The sequence below is a fragment of the Sycon ciliatum genome, chromosome 12 (assembly GCF_964019385.1).
Source record: "Sycon ciliatum chromosome 12, ocSycCili1.1, whole genome shotgun sequence".
NCBI lineage: Eukaryota > Metazoa > Porifera > Calcarea > Leucosolenida > Sycettidae > Sycon > Sycon ciliatum.
In genome coordinates this window covers 12,154,953-12,174,590 of record NC_088654.1, presented here as the reverse complement: position 1 = coordinate 12,174,590, position 19,638 = coordinate 12,154,953, and the positions used below count along the sequence as shown (strand labels likewise).

General features: G+C 47.9%; 2 protein-coding genes across 6 annotated transcripts in view; one reads left to right on the top strand and one right to left on the bottom strand.

Moving 5' to 3' along the window:
• Positions 1–219: 219 nt before the first annotated feature.
• LOC135828222 (progestin and adipoQ receptor family member 3-like) lies at positions 220–16,080 on the bottom strand. Of its 4 annotated transcripts, none has more exons than XM_065340674.1 (7): positions 15,855–16,080; positions 12,618–12,963; positions 10,858–11,023; positions 10,356–10,508; positions 9,854–10,051; positions 9,252–9,342; positions 220–1,751 (listed from the first exon to the last, which is right to left on the bottom strand). In XM_065340674.1, the coding sequence occupies exons 2-7, from the start codon at positions 12,932–12,934 to the stop codon at positions 1,585–1,587; spliced, it is 1,092 nt and encodes a 363-aa protein (XP_065196746.1). In that variant the 5' UTR covers positions 12,935–12,963; positions 15,855–16,080; the 3' UTR covers positions 220–1,584. The 4 variants fall into 4 exon arrangements, 2 of the variants coding, with proteins under 2 accessions (XP_065196746.1, XP_065196745.1); XR_010555596.1 differs by having other exon boundaries at positions 1,624–1,751; positions 9,252–9,431; XM_065340673.1 differs by lacking the exon at positions 220–1,751 and adding an exon at positions 3,168–4,220 and having other exon boundaries at positions 15,855–16,077.
• Positions 16,081–16,366: 286 nt separating this feature from the next.
• The window catches only part of LOC135828432 (mucin-17-like), a 28,923-nt gene continuing 25,651 nt past the window's right edge, over positions 16,367–19,638 (top strand). For both annotated transcript variants that reach the window (XM_065340882.1, XM_065340883.1), the window contains exon 1: positions 16,367–16,640. The gene's annotated coding sequence lies outside the window, so the exon portion shown is untranslated. The remainder of the gene's footprint in view (positions 16,641–19,638) is intronic.

The window sequence follows — 19,638 nt, the reverse complement described above, 5'->3', positions numbered from 1 at the left end:
TATTGTGTTGCTTTTTGCCCGTGCAAGAGACCTTGTAGTAAGTTGTACTAAAAAAATGGTTGAATGATGAATCACTGAATGTGCATACACAGTGTGCATGTGTTATCGTGTCTCTGTATTGTGTTGTGTGTGAGAGCAGTTGGAGTAGAGGGAGAGAAAAACTAAAAATACGGCATTCTCACACAGTACATGTATTATGACTCTATGAGCTTCCTTTTAAAAATGCAATCAACATAAAACGGGGCAGAGCAGTGTGACTGTATAAGATTACGTCTCATTTTTCCTCCCGGCTGTCATGATCTTCCATGCATCATTCATTCGCTGAGATTCCCACATCAGGCCGCATCTGCATGTATCTGCCTTTGAACTTGCAATTCCAAGAATATGAAAGTTATAATAAAAACATGTGGGAAACCCCTGTACAGCTTCTTGCTAGGTACTTGTAACAGCAATAGCATCAGTAACCGTCTTATTGGCGATGGTGCCATTGTGAGAATAAAGAATCATTGTCAACAACCATGGTAATAATCCCAGATGCAACCCAACGTCTACAATTAATAAAGAATACAAACAACAAACAAACCTCAAGGATGAGTGGGTATTGCTGGGAATGGGACGAAGGGAGGGGGGGGGGGGGGGGCAAGCGGGCCATTGCTTCAACTGGGGCACAGATCAATGCTATCAGCGCAGTGGCTAGCGTAGCCAGCGTGAAGTTCTCCAGGGCTATTTGAAGCATATTTCTTCAACACTGATATTATGGTATGTACAGTGTAAAAGACTACATGTAACCCGGGACGAAGTACAATGTGCTTGTTGCAAGTAGTTAGTTAATAAAAATGAATCTGATCAGTCAGTGAAGAGCTCGAGTTGTGCTGCCCGACATAGTGACAGCGTACACGAGTCTTCTTTTACCCCGATTCGTCAGAGATCAGAGAATGGGAAGTGTGCCGCCGGGATGAACTTGCAGCACGAACAAACTGAGCGCATCGCACTGAAGCGGTATTCAATGGCATTGCGCTATTGGCTGTCCGGTTAAAGTGCCTGCCAGACCTGCACGGGTGTTTCCGCGGCACGGGCTTGTGCACTAGCCCTGCGGTTCACTGTACCGGTCATCACCAATACTACCAGGTCCATAGCTTATCCGGTCCTCTTTTATCCGGATCCCTCGTCATCCGGAAGAATATCGCTGGTTACCGATTTACAGCATATGTCATCCATACATACAGTATGTATGTTGGACTGTCCGGTTCCCTTGCCTATCCAGATATTTGTGTGGAAAAAGTTCCGAAAAAACGGATGTGTGCGGTTATGCGAGGTCTGACTGTTCCATAGCACTTCTCTGGACATTGGTTTGTTTCTGACTGCACCGGTCACTATCCCGGCATAGCTCTCTGGTCGTGGGCGTGTGTGCTACCACTGCACCAGTAGGCTACAGTTGGACCCCGTGCAAAGCCCAGCGCTAACGTAACCGTTGGCTACGCAAGCAGCTCAGTGCGGATGGGTTGCCAACCGGTGACGTTGCAAGCCGTTCAGTGCGGACGGGGTGTCATGCAGGCCAGGGCCAGCGTTGGCCAAGCATGCAGCTCAGAGCGGATGGGTTGCCAGCGCCAACGGGGACGATGCGCGAGCACCGCAGGGCGCACCTTGGTAGTGTGCGACGGCCTTGAGCGTAGCGTGGTAGGAGTGCCACAGTGCCGCCACCATCAAGCAATGCCAGAGCTGATGGCTGGAGCCGATCATGTCCACTGTGCCTGTAGCGAGTGCAATGCATACAGACAAGGTTTACACTGTAGGTTTGGAGAGTCTAAAGTTGACCGATTTGCATTTTTTCCCACATCATTGGTCGTCCGTAATTGCAAGCTTTCCTCCGATATCCGACACGGTGCCCCCGGCCCCGGAGCGGAAGGTCACGTGACCAGTGGCTGGAGGCTTTATTTAACGATTGTCAAAATTCATAGGTTAACGAGAAGATATGTTAACGATCTTGCAGTATTCTGCCATATCCACACACAGCATATACGAAGCAGTACGGCCTCAACGGATCTTATTATAACGAAGAAATGTCATCCGTTAAAATATTAGATTTGCTTCCTCGTTATATATACAGTGCGTATCGGTTATAGCGTGGTCGTGTAAAAGAATATACTGCCTACAAGAATGAACGCTCATGTTTTCATAATCATAACATGGATTTCAAGTGCACATTTATTCTTACAAGCAATTTTATCCCATAGTAGAATATATCGGTCCTAAGAATGGACTTTGTGTAGCGAAACATGCCAGATTAGTACAAAGTGTATCACCTGTAGTAATTACATCTGTCCATTTCCGTTCTGATCTGACTCTTGTTGCGTCGTAGTGCTGCAGATTCAACTGTTGTGGTCATGTAACTCATGTTGCATAGCCACATGGTAAGCCTATGGGACTATGACCAGCCACATGCACAGAAGTACTGCGTTGCACGTACGATGATCTTCCTGCCCATGCGCACATGGATATGATATGCCACACTTGATTTATCGTGTGTAAGAAATATCGGAAATAAGAATAGAAAGTCGCTTTTCAAACACCCACGCTATAACCGATACCTACTGTACATGTCTTACAGTATCAGCCATTTGCCTGCATACATGTATGCAGTGTCTGCTCTAGGATTTCAAACCAACCGGGTACTAGTACACGAGTACCTGGCACAACCATGGCAACCGGGTCAGAGCCGGGTCAGAGCCGGGTACGTTCAAGTGCGGCTACTGCATGTACCGCATGTACATCAGCCTATGGTCAAGGAGTTGTAGATATTTTAGGGCTCACTGATGCCACCCTGGTCACAAGTGACCCGGTGTTCTTTTTCCAAACGAGTGCAAGTACCCCCCCCCCCCCCCAACCGGGTCGTTGACCCGGCTCTGGAACAGACACTGGAGTAACTTTCAACGTCGTGAACAATGACAACTCTCGAATAGCAGCACTTTTCGCATGCCCAAATGAGAATCGTTATGCGCGAGGTTGAGCATACCTGAAAAAAGTAAGCAAAACTGCCAAAAACTACCGGTAAACGTCATGGGCACATCCCTTTTTGTCACTCAACATTGGAGATCAACAAAGCAGCATGAGTTATCAGTGCAACGAAATAACTTGAAACACTCCACCACTCCATGGCACACTGCACCCTTGGCCCAAAGTCACAATACCCTGGCGAGGAAATTCGTTCGTGGACAGATGTTATGATGTTATAAGAACTTGCGCAAATAATCTCGGTATAAACAATGGAAAAAGTGGATTGCCTCAGGATAAAAACGAGTGCTACTAAAAATCAAGAAATCGCTCTTTTTGTGACCTTGCATAACAAGCACACATACACGCACACACAGCACCGTAATATTGATAGTTAAATATTCTCTGCAAAAGCGGGGAGGGGGGGGGGGGGCGGGGGGGGGGGGTAATAAAAATAAAATGTCACTCTGGCCTTTGATATTTATTTTGTTCAGACAAGGTAGTATGTCGATATCAGCTATGAATTAAAAAATGAGAAGAAATACTGACTAAAATTGGTAATACTAGAGCTCGCAAAAAGGAGCAATACAAAATTGATAGGAGTTATACTATGATAAAAAAACTTGCAACCCTCGAAGGGAAGGTAAAAAAAGAGCTCAAAAACGATACGGGTGAAATAAGAGCAGCTGACACACCTTGCAGGCTCGAAACACGATATTCACAGGATACAACAGCGCGCGCGCGCGCGCGCGCGCGCGCGAGAGAGAGAGAGAGAGAGAGAGAGAGAGAGAGAGAGAGAGAGAGAGAGAGAGAGAGAGAGAGAGAGAGAGAGACCTTCCAACATCTACATCCGAATGATCGTTCGCCTTCACAACTTCCACCCGAGTCTAACGTGTAACTTACCACACACTCAAGTACACACGGTACTAAAATATTCTGGTCGTAAATAAAGCCTCCAACACAGCACCACCCAAGCAGGAATCGCAGCCTCTCAAGACTCTCAGTCGAGCACGGCTAGAGCTCCCGCGCCTACTGGACAGCAGACAGCAGCGCGCCATTGGCAGTCGCCGTCGCCGCCGGCGGCAACAGACCTGGCGAGAGTGCAGCGCTACACGGCACGCCGAGCCGATGCTGCATGACGACGAGGCCGGTGCGATGCCAGTGAGCCAGCGCCAGGAACACCAGGCAGTGCCAGAGCTGGTGGCTGGCACCGATGTAGTCAACACTACCTGCAGCGTGACAAGCACAACAACACGGGCAGAAGAGAACAGCCACAGATTCAGAAGCCGCCGCAACAACAGCCCTCACTGGTCTGCATTACGAAGCAGAACAAAACTGTCTTTGCTCTCCATCGTCACAGTCAGCAACCACTCCACTGTCTATACCACTCCAACTGCAACACCACCAGCAGAACTGCCATTCTTACTTCACCGCATATACCACCACCAGGAACAGCAACGTCACCACTCCAATACAAATCCACCGCCAGTACTACCAGCCTCACTTCACCGCATATTCCACCACCTGGAACAGGCCTGCCACAAGTCTACCTGCAACACCACCACCACCACCAGAACTACTACACTCATTTCACCACAAACACCACCAACAGGCAACAGCATCTACAGCGCAGTCACCATCACAAGACACAGCACCTCAACCACTCCACCGCTCCACTGACAACACCACCACCACCACCATCACCACCACCGCCAGAACCAGCTGTGCCACCATGATCACCACCACCAACACGATCACCGCAGCGACAGGCACGAGACGTTCACCAACACTAACTGAGCACCAAGACGTTCACCAACACCACTGCCACCAACTCCTTTACTTTTTTTTTTATTTATTTATTTTTTCTTCTATTTTCTCTTTAACTTGCATGTTTGCCCTCAGTCCATGGTTGGAGTCACCCTCACTTCCTTGTATTGGCTATTTTCATTATATGCCATGGAGTGCAGACAGTAAATAAATAAATAAAACTCACACAAGAGCCACAACCATTGAAGACTAGACTACAGTCTAGCCATTCAATATTCATTCATACTGCTAAAATAAGGGCAAACGCACACATGCACACAAGTACCCACGCACCCACCCACAAACCTGGAAAGTGTGGAAGGAAATGCAAGGTTCTGGCCGAAGTTTGGAGTGAATTCCGGGTTCTGATCGAAGTTTGGAGTAAAATTCTGGGTTTTTGTCAAAGTTAGGAGTGAAATTCTGGATTCTGGTCAAGTTTGGCTGCTGCTGACGGTCATGACATCTTATCATATTAATCTATCATACTATTATATTTTTCATCATAGCCTAGGAGCTGTGGCATCATTTATGATCCACAGCAAGAAGGCAGCAATGCCTGTACCTATGGTGAAGTAAAATAAAGGTAACATAACATAACATTTGGAGCGAAACTCTGGGTTCTGGTCGACGCAAAGTTCTCATATGTTCTCAGCACCCGCCTATACCCTGGGAAGCACTTTGATGATAGCGGTGGAGGTGTGCAGCTGGGAGAGTATGTTGTTCTGAAGCTGATGGAGCCATTCTTGAAGAAAGGGCACACTGTGACAACGGACAACTTCTTCACCAGCACCCGGCTCAGTGGACAGTTTCTGATGAAGCCATTCTTGAAGAAATGGGTACGATATGACAACGGACAACTTCTTCACCAGTACCCGGCTCAGTGGACAGTTTCTGATGAAGCCATTCTTGAAGAACGGGTACGATATGACAACGGACAACTTCTTCACCAGCACCCGGTTCAGTGGAGAGTTTCTGATGGAGCCATTCTTGAAGAACGGGTACGATATGACAACGGACAACTTCTTCACCAGCACCCGGCTCAGTGGAGAGTTTCTGATGGAGCCATTCTTGAAGAACGGGTACGATATGACAACGGACAACTTCTTCACCAGCAACCGGCTCAGTGGAGAGTTTCTTGAGCAGAAGACAACACTAGCGGGAACGGCGAGGGGTAGCGGACGAGAACTACCGCCCGAGTTCACAAACAAGAAACGGAAAGCAAGAAAGCACGGCGCTTCAAGCCTACGACGATGACTTGAAGGCAGCTATGACATCGCATGCTGTCAAGGACAACAAGGTGGTAAGTGTCTTCTCCAGTCTTCACAAACTCCAGGGTGGATTGGTCCAGGATGGATTGGTCCAGGATGGATAGGTCCAGGGTGGATTGGTCCAGGGTGGATTGGTCCAGGGTGGATTGGTCCAGGGTGGATTGGTCCAGGGTGGATTGGTCCAGGGTGACGTGGCTAAACCAGAGGTCGTGCTCTTCGACAGCTACAAGGTGGCGCTGATCGGTGCGACCAGACGAGTCATCTCCATCCAAACAAAGGCTACAAGTCCGCCGTGGCCAGTCCAAGTACTCGGCAGTGCCATCGACATTGCTGGAATAGAATTCAAACACAGCATTCAAGTTGGCGAAGAAGTCCACGGTTTCTCCTGGAAACGGTGCGTCAGATGTGCCGCGTCTGTTCGACAAAGGCTGCAAGTCCTTGATGGCCAGTCTAGGTATTCTGCAATGCCATCGACATTGCTGGAATCAATTCGAGCACAGCATTCAAGCTGGGGCAAAGAAGTCCACGGTGTGGCGATGTGACGTTCTCCCGTCGCTCGTAGCTGTGTTGATCACAGCGGGCCATGCCACAGCAAGCCGGCGCAATCGCACACATCTCGTGCAAATTCGTCCGCGTTTGCAAATCGCGAACCGAAACCGACGCCAAACGTTTCAGTGTAGAGCACAGTACAGTGAAGCCTGTCTAAGACGACCGCTCAAGGGACCTTCAAACCGTGGTCTCTGTTACCAGGTGGTCTCCGTTACCAGGTGGTCTCTGTTACCAGGTGGCCTCCTAATCCAGGGTCATTCGCCTGGAAACAACGGCCCTTGGTCCTAGTGGTAGCGGTCTTCTAGGACAGGTGGTCGCCTTATCAGAGAGGTCGCCTTGACAGCTTTTACTCTACTGGATTTGGTCTGCAGCGATACGTTCTAACAACATTGAGATGCTTTTTGTTGGCTCTTCTGCCCAGATTTCATTGACAGACGCGTTAAGCCCATGGATCCTTCCATGAGTGACATGCGAACCGTAACTATTATTCTTACCATTATTCGGTTTGCAGTCAGCCTTGCGAATAACGCCCCTCGGTCGTGCACGAGAAAGGTGAGTTGCGGGTACGCGTGAGGCGTTGAATGCATGCAGTCAAAGAACAACTAGGTCGGAAGATTGGTTTGTTATTAGCGAATTGTTTTTACACCCGGTGTTGTCATTCACCAGGTTGACTGCAGCTCATTTCCTTCTTTGGAGCCTAAACGCACACAGATGCAGTGGCAGTGCTTTCCATGCTTTGCTCATTGTATATCTTGCTCAATATACGTGCGGGTGAGAAATCCCCTCGGATGCTAACCACGCCTTTCCCGGTACAGTAAAACCTGTGACTAACGACCACCCACCCCTTGGGGCTGGAGAAAGCGGTCTTTAGTGGCAGGTGGTCCTTAGTTAGAGGTTCGCACCGCACAACCATTATATGAATGTGAGACCGTCCGTGCCTGGCGGCGTGGTCTGTAGCACCAGGCTGGTCGCTAGTCACGGTGGTCTTTAGTTACAGGTTTCGCTGTACGTCTCATCAGAGATCCACTGTATCAGCACATGCCCATACGTAAGCTCATTCGATGGCCCTTTGGAAACAGATGAGCCACGGGTTTATACTGAAAATGCTTTTCTTTCTGTTTCCCATGAGGGCACAGTAAGTCAAGAAAATTTTCGGCGCAAATTTTATATTTTCGGCTATTTTCATCCTGACCGTAGTTGGCCGAAAATTTGTTGCGGCCGAAACGTTGTCTTGCAAGGTCCTCAGGGTGACAGTGTATACAGGCAGCAGCAGTACAGACCGAAAATTTGATGCGGCCGAAATGGGTTTTAGCCCTGGGAGGCCGAAATTTGAATGGGCCGAACATTTGTAGACTTATAGCGCATGTGCGATGCCCATGTATAAGATCATCCGACGGCCCTTTCGGAACAGATAAGCCATGGAATCAAGAGTCCATGAAACCCAGAGCGTGCAGCACTGATGGGTTGCTGTTACGGCGAAATTCCGGGATTACATCATTCTAGTTGTGTAGTGCGCACAAGCAGGATTCAAGCATGGTCTCTTTCCGCACAACTGCAGCTCAGTTGTACGCACCATGCCTCTTCCCGCCTCAGATCTGCACCAAATATAATGTAATCCCGGAATTTCGCCGTGACAGACACCCATGCAGAAAAGGTCTTAAGCTGCACACTCTGGGTCTCAAGTACTCCTTGACTTTTTGCATTCTACGACACTGCAGATGTGCATAGCAGCAATGCGCAGTCGTCCCTATTTAATCCAGCACTCCATAAACCAGCACCAATTTATAAAATTTTAACTCGGATACTTCTCTTTTACACTTTATTAAAAAAATATTAAAAAAATTCACGGAAATTGTGGGCACGAGTTATGCGATTGAGTCCACCAACTAAGCCAGATGGTGCCCACGATTTCCGTGTTACAATTTTTTTCCTTGGCTCACCATCTGAGTTCTTAAGTTTTTTTCACATTTCGCGTTTTACTCGGTTAGACTGAGCATTCCGCATCCGTAGGAACGCCACCGCCCTTTAAAAAACAGCATTATTTTCATTATCAAACAAACTGTCCTCTTTCACGTGAATCGCAGCAGGAAATCAGATTTGTCAGTTCAGCACCATCCCTAATCCAGCAGATTTTCCGTAGCACAAAATTAATGATGCTGGATTGTACAGGAACTGCAGTACAAACGTATACTCTAATTTCAGAAATTAAATTTATTTTCGGTGCTCAATATTTTCGGTATGAGGGCAAAAGGCCAGGTTAGGTGAACAGAAATTTCGGTACAGAGAAGCAGTTCCCTATTGGATTATGTGTGTTAGTGTTTTTTTCGGTGTAGTGAAATTTTAGGTATGACACACAGATGCACCGAAAGTACAGAAAATAAAAGTACACCGAAAATTTGTGAAAATACAGTATGTAGAAGCCGGCGCACATTGAGTTTGTCGCTCCTGCTCTTGTAGTAGTTGAGCGATCTCGTGTGGGGTAGGGTAGTGCCTTTGCTGTTTGCATTACGCAGATTTTTTCATTGCTACCAGGTTCGGCCTCATTTTCTCTCTGCTGTGCTGATGAGGCCACAAAGGCCGAAACAGCACGCTGTCCGCAGCTAGAGGATATGTACAAGCTTACAGTTATTCCCTTACCTGGCCAAAGTTTCTCTGGGATCTTGAAAGCGAACACCGTCACACCAGCACCAAGAATCAGCCACTGAATCACCACGTCCTGGACAAAGAGCTGTGCGCCGGAGTAGTAAGAAAGAGAGATGAACGGACAGACAGACAGACAGGCAGACGCATCCAAAAACAGACAGATCCAAAGACAGACTGACAGACAAACAGACAGACAGACAGACAGGAAGACAGACAGATCCACAAACAGATCCAAAGACAGACAGACAGACAGACAGACAGACAAACAGACAGACAGACCCACGTACAGACAGACAGACAGTTCGGCAAAAGCTTGATATACACAAGGACACACCGGCACAGGTTCAGCCAAGGGATTCATAAAAGACAGACACACAGACACACAGAAGGGTGGACAGACAGGTGGACAGACAGACAGACAGACAGTTCGGCAAAAGCTTGATATCCACACGATGACACATCAGCACAGGTTCAGCCAAGGGATTCATAGAAGACACAGACAGATGGACAGACACACAGACAGACACACAGACAGACAAACACACAGACCGACACACAGTCCCACGGGCAGATCAGCACTGCAGGCACACACTTACCTGCACGTCCGGATGACTGAAGCCATCGTTCAACAGGATCCAGTGAGACAACGGCAGGATGCTGATAAATATCACGAGCGCAAAAGCGCAGGTGCGAGCGCGGTGTCGTTTGTCTGCCAGAAAGCTTGGGCGCAGGACAAACGCGGCAATTGCGGGCGTGAGCAGAATCAACATACCACAGTATACCGTTTGCCAAATCTGAAAGGAAGACGAGGAAAAAGAACGAGAGAAGAAGAACGACTGTCTCCGTGTGTCCATGTGTCGCAGGATCGAGTTCACTTATAACTTATAAGCCCTTATAAGGTGAAGGTATGTGAACCAACATGGCAGGTATGTTATTGTCCTTGTTAGAAGAAGAAAACAAAACAAAACAACTGCACAGACGACAGGAAGCGGCTGTGACGGCGTCGCGCACAGCACGCAGCACGGACAGCACTTCTGCGCCGCCGACACGCACGAGAACAACACGGCGATCACACACACACACACGGGATTCGCTCACCGCAAAGCAGTAGAAGCCGTAGAAGAAGCCGACGAAGTAGGTGGCCCAGGTGCTGAGCATGATGCCGCACAGGTCCAGCCTCAGCCAGAATCGAAACACGGCCTCCGAGTGGCATCCAAACGTGTGGTACAGCGCCGATAAGAGCATGGTGGTCTGCAAGAACAGACGGACGGATGTACAGACAGGCGTACAGACGTACAGACGGACAGATGTACAGATGCTTACAATTTGTTCGGGTGTGTGAAGAGCGAACGTCAAGGACAGAAATGCAGATGTCAAAAGCACAGATCGAAAAGAGCTGCAAACTGAAAAGTGCATGGTGATCTACAAGACCAGACAAGACGGACAGACAGACAGACAGACAGACACACCACCACCACAACCACACATGGGCGCTCGCGTACACACACACACGCACACACACACACACACACACACACACACACACACACACACACACACACACACACAGGCAAAATGGTCCAGTCAGACACATCCGTACCATGGCGCACATCAGAAAAGCCGAGATGACAACATGGTCATAGAATGTTGTTCCTGGTTGAGCCGGAAGCACGTACGCATTGCAGTACACCAGGTGACCAGCAAAATAGAGAAAGCCGAGAAGATGAGTCCAGATGTTCAACGTTTCGTTTGTCCACACAAACATGCTGCAAAACGCAATACACGCAAGAATGCACGCGAGCGCGGACACGTGCGGGCACACATATACACACACACAGACACACACACACACACACACACACGCGTGCGCACGCGCAAACGCAGACACGCACACAGTAAAGAAGAAATGGAGAGAAATAAAGATAAATGACACATGTGCCGGCCACCAACATACGACAACGCATCTTCCATGACAACTTGGAAATCTAATTTCTCTTTCGATTTTCTCAATCGTGGGTGTCTTGGAAAAGTCTTCACAAAGATGAGTACAGTAAAACTTGTCAAGGCGACCACTCGGGATGGCGACCACCTGTCCTAGAAGACCACTGCAGCCATACCCAAGGCATGCTATTTCCAGCGAAAGGACCCTGAATAGGGAGACCACCTGGTTACAAAGAGTTTAAGACCACGTTCCGAAGGTCCCTTGAGCGGTCGTCTTAGACAGGTTTCACTGTATACCGCAAGTGGTATGGCTAAGCATCGTGCCCACAGCCATACTACAGCGTGCGAAGCAAGCGCATGCACAGAAACGCGGCAACCCAGAGCAAAAACACACACACACACATCGCGATATTTCAACACACGCGAGACCGCATTCGGTCGCGTGTTCGCGCAGTTCCGACAACTAGAAGCCCATCGAATACGCTCTCTGCACGTGGCGTACGCACACACACGGCCAAGCTACAGCGTAGCGTGCCACCAAGGGACGTACTGTCGTGGATATTGAAATCTGATGGGCTGACAGGGGCCGGCGCCCTTACTACATGCACTGTGGCTCACGCGCACACTGCAAACGTGATCCAGCAGTGCCCGCGGCTGCAGGGCCAGCGCCCCGTGATTCCTCAACGGACTTCAATGTCCGCTACAGTACAACAATTTATACAAAAGAAAAAGGACCAAAGGAACTACAAGTTACGCTGTCCTTGGTCCTTTTTCTTTTCTATAAATTTATCCTTGGCTCTCCATCCGAGTCCATACAGTACAAGTTGGTATTTTGCAGTGGAGGTGTTTAGGGTACTTCTACTGTACTGTAGAAGCAGAAATTTTCGGTGGTGTTTTATTTTCAGTAACTTCGGTGCCGACAATTTTTTTACCGAAAATAGAACGCACCGAAAATTCCGGTACTACCCGTACTGTATACATGCAGTGTTACATGTAGTACCTTTACCTGGAAAACGGGCTTTACCGAAAGTTTCCCTCCGCCGAACCGCCGATTTTGGAGAATACCGAAGATATTACACAACCGAAAATGTCTGCGTTTACAGTACGTGGATGCAGCGAATGGGGTATTCGGTCTTCGGCCACTTTGCTGGTGGGCGGATCTACTCACCTCCCGCCGCTTGATGAGCTGCATCTGCGCTTTAGATCTCCGCAGGGTGGTGGCGTTCCTACGGATGCTGACAATTCAGTCCGTGTGAGTCTACAGTGAACCGTGAAATTTAAATTCTGTACATTTGATCTTCGCAGGGTGGTGGCGTTCCTACGGATTCTGAAAACTCAGTTTAAAGTTACCGTACTCTAAACTGAGTCGCGAGCAAACCGTAATTTTTTTAATTTTTTTTAACTGTAGATGTGCGTTACCTTCTCACGCAGTCCCTGTAGGAGAGAGACACGCGATAGCCGCGGTGCAGGAACGGATTGCTGGCCAGGAATGCGGGCGCTGCAGCGCGCGAGTAGAGCGGAATGGCGACGGCCAGCGGGCAGCAGCAGGCGGGCGCCAGGCGGTCGGGACTGCTCGCCGACAACAGGCCCGCGGAAACGTACGACTCCGCGTCTCCGCCGCCGCCGCCGTCGTACTTGCCCGTCAGTCCTCCGTTGCAAGACGCACCGCCAGCGCCGTTGGTGGTGGGATTCGCCCCACTGTTCCAGCTGCCGGCGACCGGTATGGACGACGTCATAGCTCAGGAATCCGACGTCACGTTTTGAGCTGCAAATGTATAAAATTAATCACAGCACAGGGAAGGGGACGGAAAGAATGTACAGTCATTATCGCATATAAGGTTGGCGGCTATAGCAACATACCGGCAAGAGTACATAACCCCCCAGAGTGTGCAACGCCGATCCAGCTCTGCATAGGGTCTTGGTCGAGCGGAATCGGATCTTCTGATGTCATGCGTACACTCCACACCAGCGCAAGGCCGGTCTCGAGGCAGGGCACCATTGTTTTCGATCCAAGAGTACCCGCGACTCCCCGGGTTCCCCTCAGATGTGTACGGTATTATGACGCAAAGATCCGATTCCGCTCGACCAAGACCCTATGCAGAGCTGGATCAGGCGTTGCACACTCTGGGGGGTTATGTACTCTTGATACCGGCTATAGTGATCAATTTCTCAAATTCATTTTCATTTGCCATAACTAAGTATACACAGTTATCGCGTATAGTAATAATCGTCCATACTAATATACTGTGAAAGCCTTATATAGTATAACGAAGACTTAGTGCTAACTCTAACGAATTAACGAGGAGAAATCTGTCGTTAAAATAGAAAACGTTAGACAGAAATCGATACATATTGTTGCTATTGAGCGTTGAGAATGAGTGAGAATCGTTACCTTTGGTACACGTAAACTGGTCCATTTTAGGAAATCGTTATATATGCGCCTCGTTAGAATAATGGCTTTTACAGTATCGCCTTTAGTGATCAAATTCATATTTCAAAAGACCTTTATTTAAATACAATACTTTTGTAAGTGAGGTACCCTGTAATGTGTGAGTGGCTGCAATGGAGTCTGCGAGTGCTTAAAAAACAATACTTTTGCATCGGTCATAGTAAAATCAAGTGGTGTCAGAGGAGAACAGGGTGTTGCTTCTTCGTGAAGAACTTGTCCAGTGTTGTTTGGTGAGTTCTCCTTGGACAAGTTGCCAAATAGGCCTCCATCGTGACGAAATGCTGATGTTGTGTGTCATGAGCTGTAGCCAGCTATGCAGTGCGTATGTGCACGGCGCCCTGAGTCATTCGACACCCCACTCGCATACATTGCATGCAGTGTCGGTCATAGTAATATAACGCTTTAAATATAGCGATAAAATGCTCAAATCGAACACCAACGCTATAGGCGATACTCACTGTACCAACCTACAAGTAGTGCCATGTCATAGCTATAGCTAGTGTGTCATGTTGTTGAAATCTGTTATTCTCACGATGGCCTCTGGCCAATAAGAGAAGAAAAAAATACAGGCATGGTGGATCGGATACTAGTAAAGCGAAATCAAAGTTTAGCTGCTTGCTGGATTAGTACAGTCCATTTCAAAACTATAGACGCGTACCCTGTTGACAAAAACCGTTATGCCAGCATCTATACCACATAAAATCTGTGATCACTTTGTGCATAAATTTTTCCAAATTGGGCGTCTGTTATCCAATCGTTTAGAAACTATATGAGAGTAATTGTGGAGCGGACCTGAGCAATATTCCGAAAACTATTCTCAAAAAGTTCCAGCCAAATTTGAAATATTTCAAAAACTCTACGCATCTATAGTTTTGAAATGGACTGTAGCAATGATAATAAAGAGCTTATCACGTAGGCTGGGCACAAGCGGGCTATGGATGTGCTGAGCAACGTGAGGACGTACATACGGAAGAGACGACAAGAGGTAGAATGTTGTTTTTGAATTTGAATTCTTTATTCTCACGATGGCACCATTGCCAATAACAGATGTTGTTGTTGTTGTTGATTTTTATTTGACTTCGCCAATTGCACAGGCATAGTGAAATAAACGATTTCCCAAAGAGCAGCCAATAGTGAAAAATCACAAACACCCACTGGACTTCAATTGTCATGAAAAGAAATAATTTATCAAAATCTGTGTGGTTGGGTTTCGAACAACCAGGAAAAGAGCACTGCCATCGACACTGTCCAAACGTGCCGGGCCTCGTCTGGACAGTCCCGATTTGAGAAAAATGTCCTGCAACCTGCCGTGGTCTTCATCCGGACGCATTTCGTCCCGATTTCAAGAAATATCCACACTTTCCGTCCCACGTTTCACGTCTCGACTCGGATACCGGATCACGACCGATCCACGCGGGGTACAGTGTAGATAGACGATGTGCGCACGCATCCGACATTTAGCTCACGCCGATGAGACGAGGCAGTCGGTACGAGTACCCGTCATCCGTTGACCACTGCACTCGCACCGCTGATCGCGTTCACCGCTTGCACTGTGTAGACCAAAGAGTAGTAAAATACCGGTATTTTACTACTCCATGGTGTAGACGGCTTTGTGTCGTTTAGTTCTGAGGATATTGAATTTCAAATAATCCAACAATACAGTAAACTATTGTCCTACTGTTGTGGACATTGAATCAATGATAACACATGTTTTGGCTGCCGTGGAAGCTTCATGGCCACATGAATCACTCCGGGGGCGTTCAGATCTTTTCAGTGAAAATGAAATAAAATTATAGAACGGCTTTGAACGGCTGTAGAGGGTGTCCACATTTAGGGTGGCCAGGAGGTTGGAGAGTCTGCCGGGCTCGATATGCGGCTAATATCGATATTTAGGCCTCAAATCTTTACAGGTGAGAGCCTTACGGGCGAAACTACTTACCATTTCGCCCATTCACTCGCTCGTGTAGGTGTTTCGTGACGACGTGGGTCAGGCATTGATGCACACTTGTTTCTCCTGAGTACAGTACCGGGTACGGCGCGAACCAGACCGGCCACGCATACCGGCATAACAGGAGCACGGGATCCAATAGAATGCCTCCCTATTGCACTACTGTTCATTTTATCATCGTGGAACGCCACACCGTAACAAGAGAGGTACCGAGGTACCGTAGACAGAATTCGAAGTCGATAATTTTTGTATTCCCTACCTGAATCAGCGTGGAAGTCGTCAGTGAGCAAGAGCTGGTGGCAAGCTCAGCAGAATAAATCAGCAACGACACAGACGCCTCCTCGCGACAGCTGACGATGTTGTCGGACACCGCTCCATTGCTGCTGGATGTTGGTTCCTCTACTCTAGATCACACGCATGTAAAAATCAAAATGCTTGGCCAAGAAAACTCAGGAACGTCGTCCTCTTCTTCTCCAGATTCTCACGCGCTGTTCTCTTTCTGGCGCATGCATGACTGCACAAAAAGCACACACGTACACGTGCGTGTTCTTGTTATGATCAAGGAGTAGTATTTTTACTACTCCCTGACAACAGCTCCCACGGCCACGTGCCCAGGCATTGTGCATGCGCTAAAATGCAGTAAATGGATGATAGAGACGTAAAAGGTTCCTCAACATCAGACTGTGTACCGGTGAGCTGCTATATATGGTGCGGTCGACCTTAGTCATCGGGACATGTGCAAATCTTCCACTGTCTTCTTCGCCGTCGAAGTCAGGAAGAAGCGAAACGCATCGAGGGCGTGGAAGGGTCTTCAAGCGGCCACTTGTGCAGAAATTCTAGGAGTCGGTGAGATAACTTATGGTGTTGCAAGACTGCGTGTAGAGAAGATGGTTGCTAAGTCTTAGAATCCAAGCTCCCTGTGCACATCGGAGAGCGGTTTCGTGCCGAAGGGGGGAAATTCTTCGGACCTTGGACAGCTCGATCGAGAATCTTTCTCTGCATAGTTCCATTTTCATCGCTTTTGAAACGGGCAAACAAGAAGAAGGTGAGAAATTGCTTGAATAGGCGTGTAGATGAAGCTCGATAAGGGTCGCCAGTGATTAGAGAGGAAATGTCAGGGATCGTTTGCATTGCGCGATCCCGCGAACTTTGTAAATATAGATACTCGCCGAAACCTAATGGCAAGGCGAGCAGTGACAGTCGGACGAACTCCTGGGTCTGCAAGCGCCCGCATCACGGACGGAGTTGACCTCTGCAATAGGCGAATCCAGCGTTTACTTGCGCCATTGTACGAGCACTTGAAGTCTGGAAAGTTCCCGTAAGGTCTTGTACTATACGGGGGTTTCATTATCGAAATGTCCAAAAATCATCAAGTATTATAAAAAAAATTAGGCTGGCCATTTTGTCCACTGCTCCTTACATGACCGCGGCCTGCTGTATGCGTCACCACGCTCACCACGACCACCACCACCTCCACGTACAATTCCCGGCGTTATTGTCCTTGTTACTGGCTGCTGTCGAGTCGCTCGCAATAAATGTCCTCCAGACCTCTTGGCAGTGTGGGTGATCAATTCCTGCATGCAGCTGTTTGGATCATGCAGATCTCCGGCATCAGTGAAGGTCCTGTGAGTACTGTACAGTTGCGCTCACTGAAATCCGACCCACTGTGCAAAGGCGGCGCCCTCAACTTCCACGGCCCTTGACGGCCCTGGAAGTGGAACGAATGCGGCTGGACGTGCACATGCACACGTACAACGATGTGATCGGAACTGGTCCAGGGCGCCAGCCTTACACTTTTGGCCGGATTTCAGCGGGCACAACGGTACATGGACTGAGAGCTGCGACTGCTTACCTTGGCTGTGCATGATCAAGACCATCAGACTACACAGGCAGTTTTCTTCGCACTACGAGTTAGGTTGATTGATATGGTGGTATATATAATACACACCTGGCAATATGGCAGTAAATACACCACACTTCATTCTATGAGCCACATGTAGGCAGCCGGAGAAATGGTGCTGAAACACACACATCTGGAGAAAAGGCGGTGACTCGTACGCGCCTCAGCTGCCCACATAGCGCAAATCGTACCGTGTTTACCGCCATTTCTCTACTATCTGTGGTGCGCATGGTGATGATGACTTAAAGCAAGGTGATGATGACTTAAAGCAAGGTCACGGATGATGACTTCTGGCCGAATATTTGGATTTGCAGCAAAAAGGCCATATGCTTGGGTGACGATGTAGGTTTTCTGTGTAACAAATATAACCAATTCGACTGTGACAAAATCTCTCAGAACTGAGTTGGCTGACTCCATGCATGAGTTTACGCTGTTCGTCTCGCTGAACCTTGACTTGACACTCCACAGAAGTGGTACTCTTGAATACATAGTATTAGGCTCCTTCTGCGATGCCAGTCCAGTATAATTATTGCCATCGGGCGGTGGTGTTATTTTAAGATACAAGTGTTAAGTGCCTTCTGCAATGCCAGTCCTGTAGAACTACACGGCGATATTTTGTACTTTTTATTAAGTTTTTAATAAAAGCAAATAAAAGCGGGTTTGTCAACTGACAACCGCTCTCTTTAGTTGCTATTCACTCTTTAATAAAAGCGCAAGTTTTAAATGCCTTCTGCAATGCCAGACATTGCCAGTCCAATAGAATTATCAGGCGATAGTGTTAGTTAAAAAAAACGAGTATTAAGTTCTCTTGCCATCATCAGTGCCAGTCCTGCATAACTCATTCAGGCAATACTGTTACTTTAGGAATCAACTAGTTTTTTTAAGTGCCTTCTGCAATGCCCGTCCAGTACAACTACTGGCAGGCCGCTGTGTTACTTCAGAATGGAAGTGCTAAATTTCAATGCCGGTCCAGTATACCTGTCCACCTGTGTATGTGCTCGCTAAATCTGATTGACTGTTTGGAAATAATTTTTTCCTTTGTTTTTTTTTCTTCCTGTTCTGCTGTTGCATGCGTATTAGCAGCTCATTGACCCCGCTCGTTCCTCATTCTTCATTCCATTAGGTCTAAGTGAAGACTAGCCAAGCTTGCTTGGCGATGTCAACGCGAAAAGGCTGATAATAAGAATAATAAATCTGACTGTAGCGCATCATTGCACCGATCGTGCCATGTTTGTAGTGAGCATCACCACAATGCTGCCATTCCACGTCTTTACACAAGACAGATCATCCACAACTTTTAGCTCACCATGTTTTTTTCCTGTAGCACTGTAAATGCTAGTCGGACATGCCTCCCCGGCCCCGGCTATTTAAGGACCTGCCGCCATTGCACACGTCTCTTCAACAACATTTGTACTTGTATTCGTATTTATGGATTCTCCAAAGGCCTTAGAGAGCCTAAACCGAGGGATTCTCCGTCAACAGCTTATGAAGAAGAAGAAGCTGAGGAGAAAAAAATTAAAAGATAGAAAGATGTGGGGCGGTAGTACAGTCAGACCTCGCTTATCCGGTCCTCTCGCCATCCGGAAGGAAATCATTGGTTAACGATTTACAGCATATGCCGTGAATACGTGCAGTACCGTATTTCCACAAATAGTAGGCCGGTCTACTATTTTTTCAACCTCGTCCTAACCCGGCCTTATAATCGAGGACGGTCTTGTATTCGAGGACGGTCTTTTATTCTTTCAACCCAGTTAAGAGTTTGACCCCGGTCTTCTATTTCTCGCCACACAGTTTTACCCCCGTTCTTCAATTTTCTTCACACAGTTTGAGCACGGTCTTTTATTTTTTCCCACAGTTTGAGCACGGTCTTCTATTTTAACACAAGAACAAAGACTCATTTAGTAGGCCCGGTCTTCTAATCGGAGACGGTCTTTTATTTTTTTCAATCGCCCCTGCCTCGGCCTTGTATAGGAGGACGGCCTTTTATTTGCGGAAATACGGTATGCGTGTTCGGTTATCCAGTTCCCTCGCCTATCCGTATACTTTTGTGGAAAACGGATGTGTGCGGTTAAGCGAGGTCTGACTGTAATTCAACACAGTGCTCTATGACATCGCTACTCAACACTACAGTGCTTATACATGA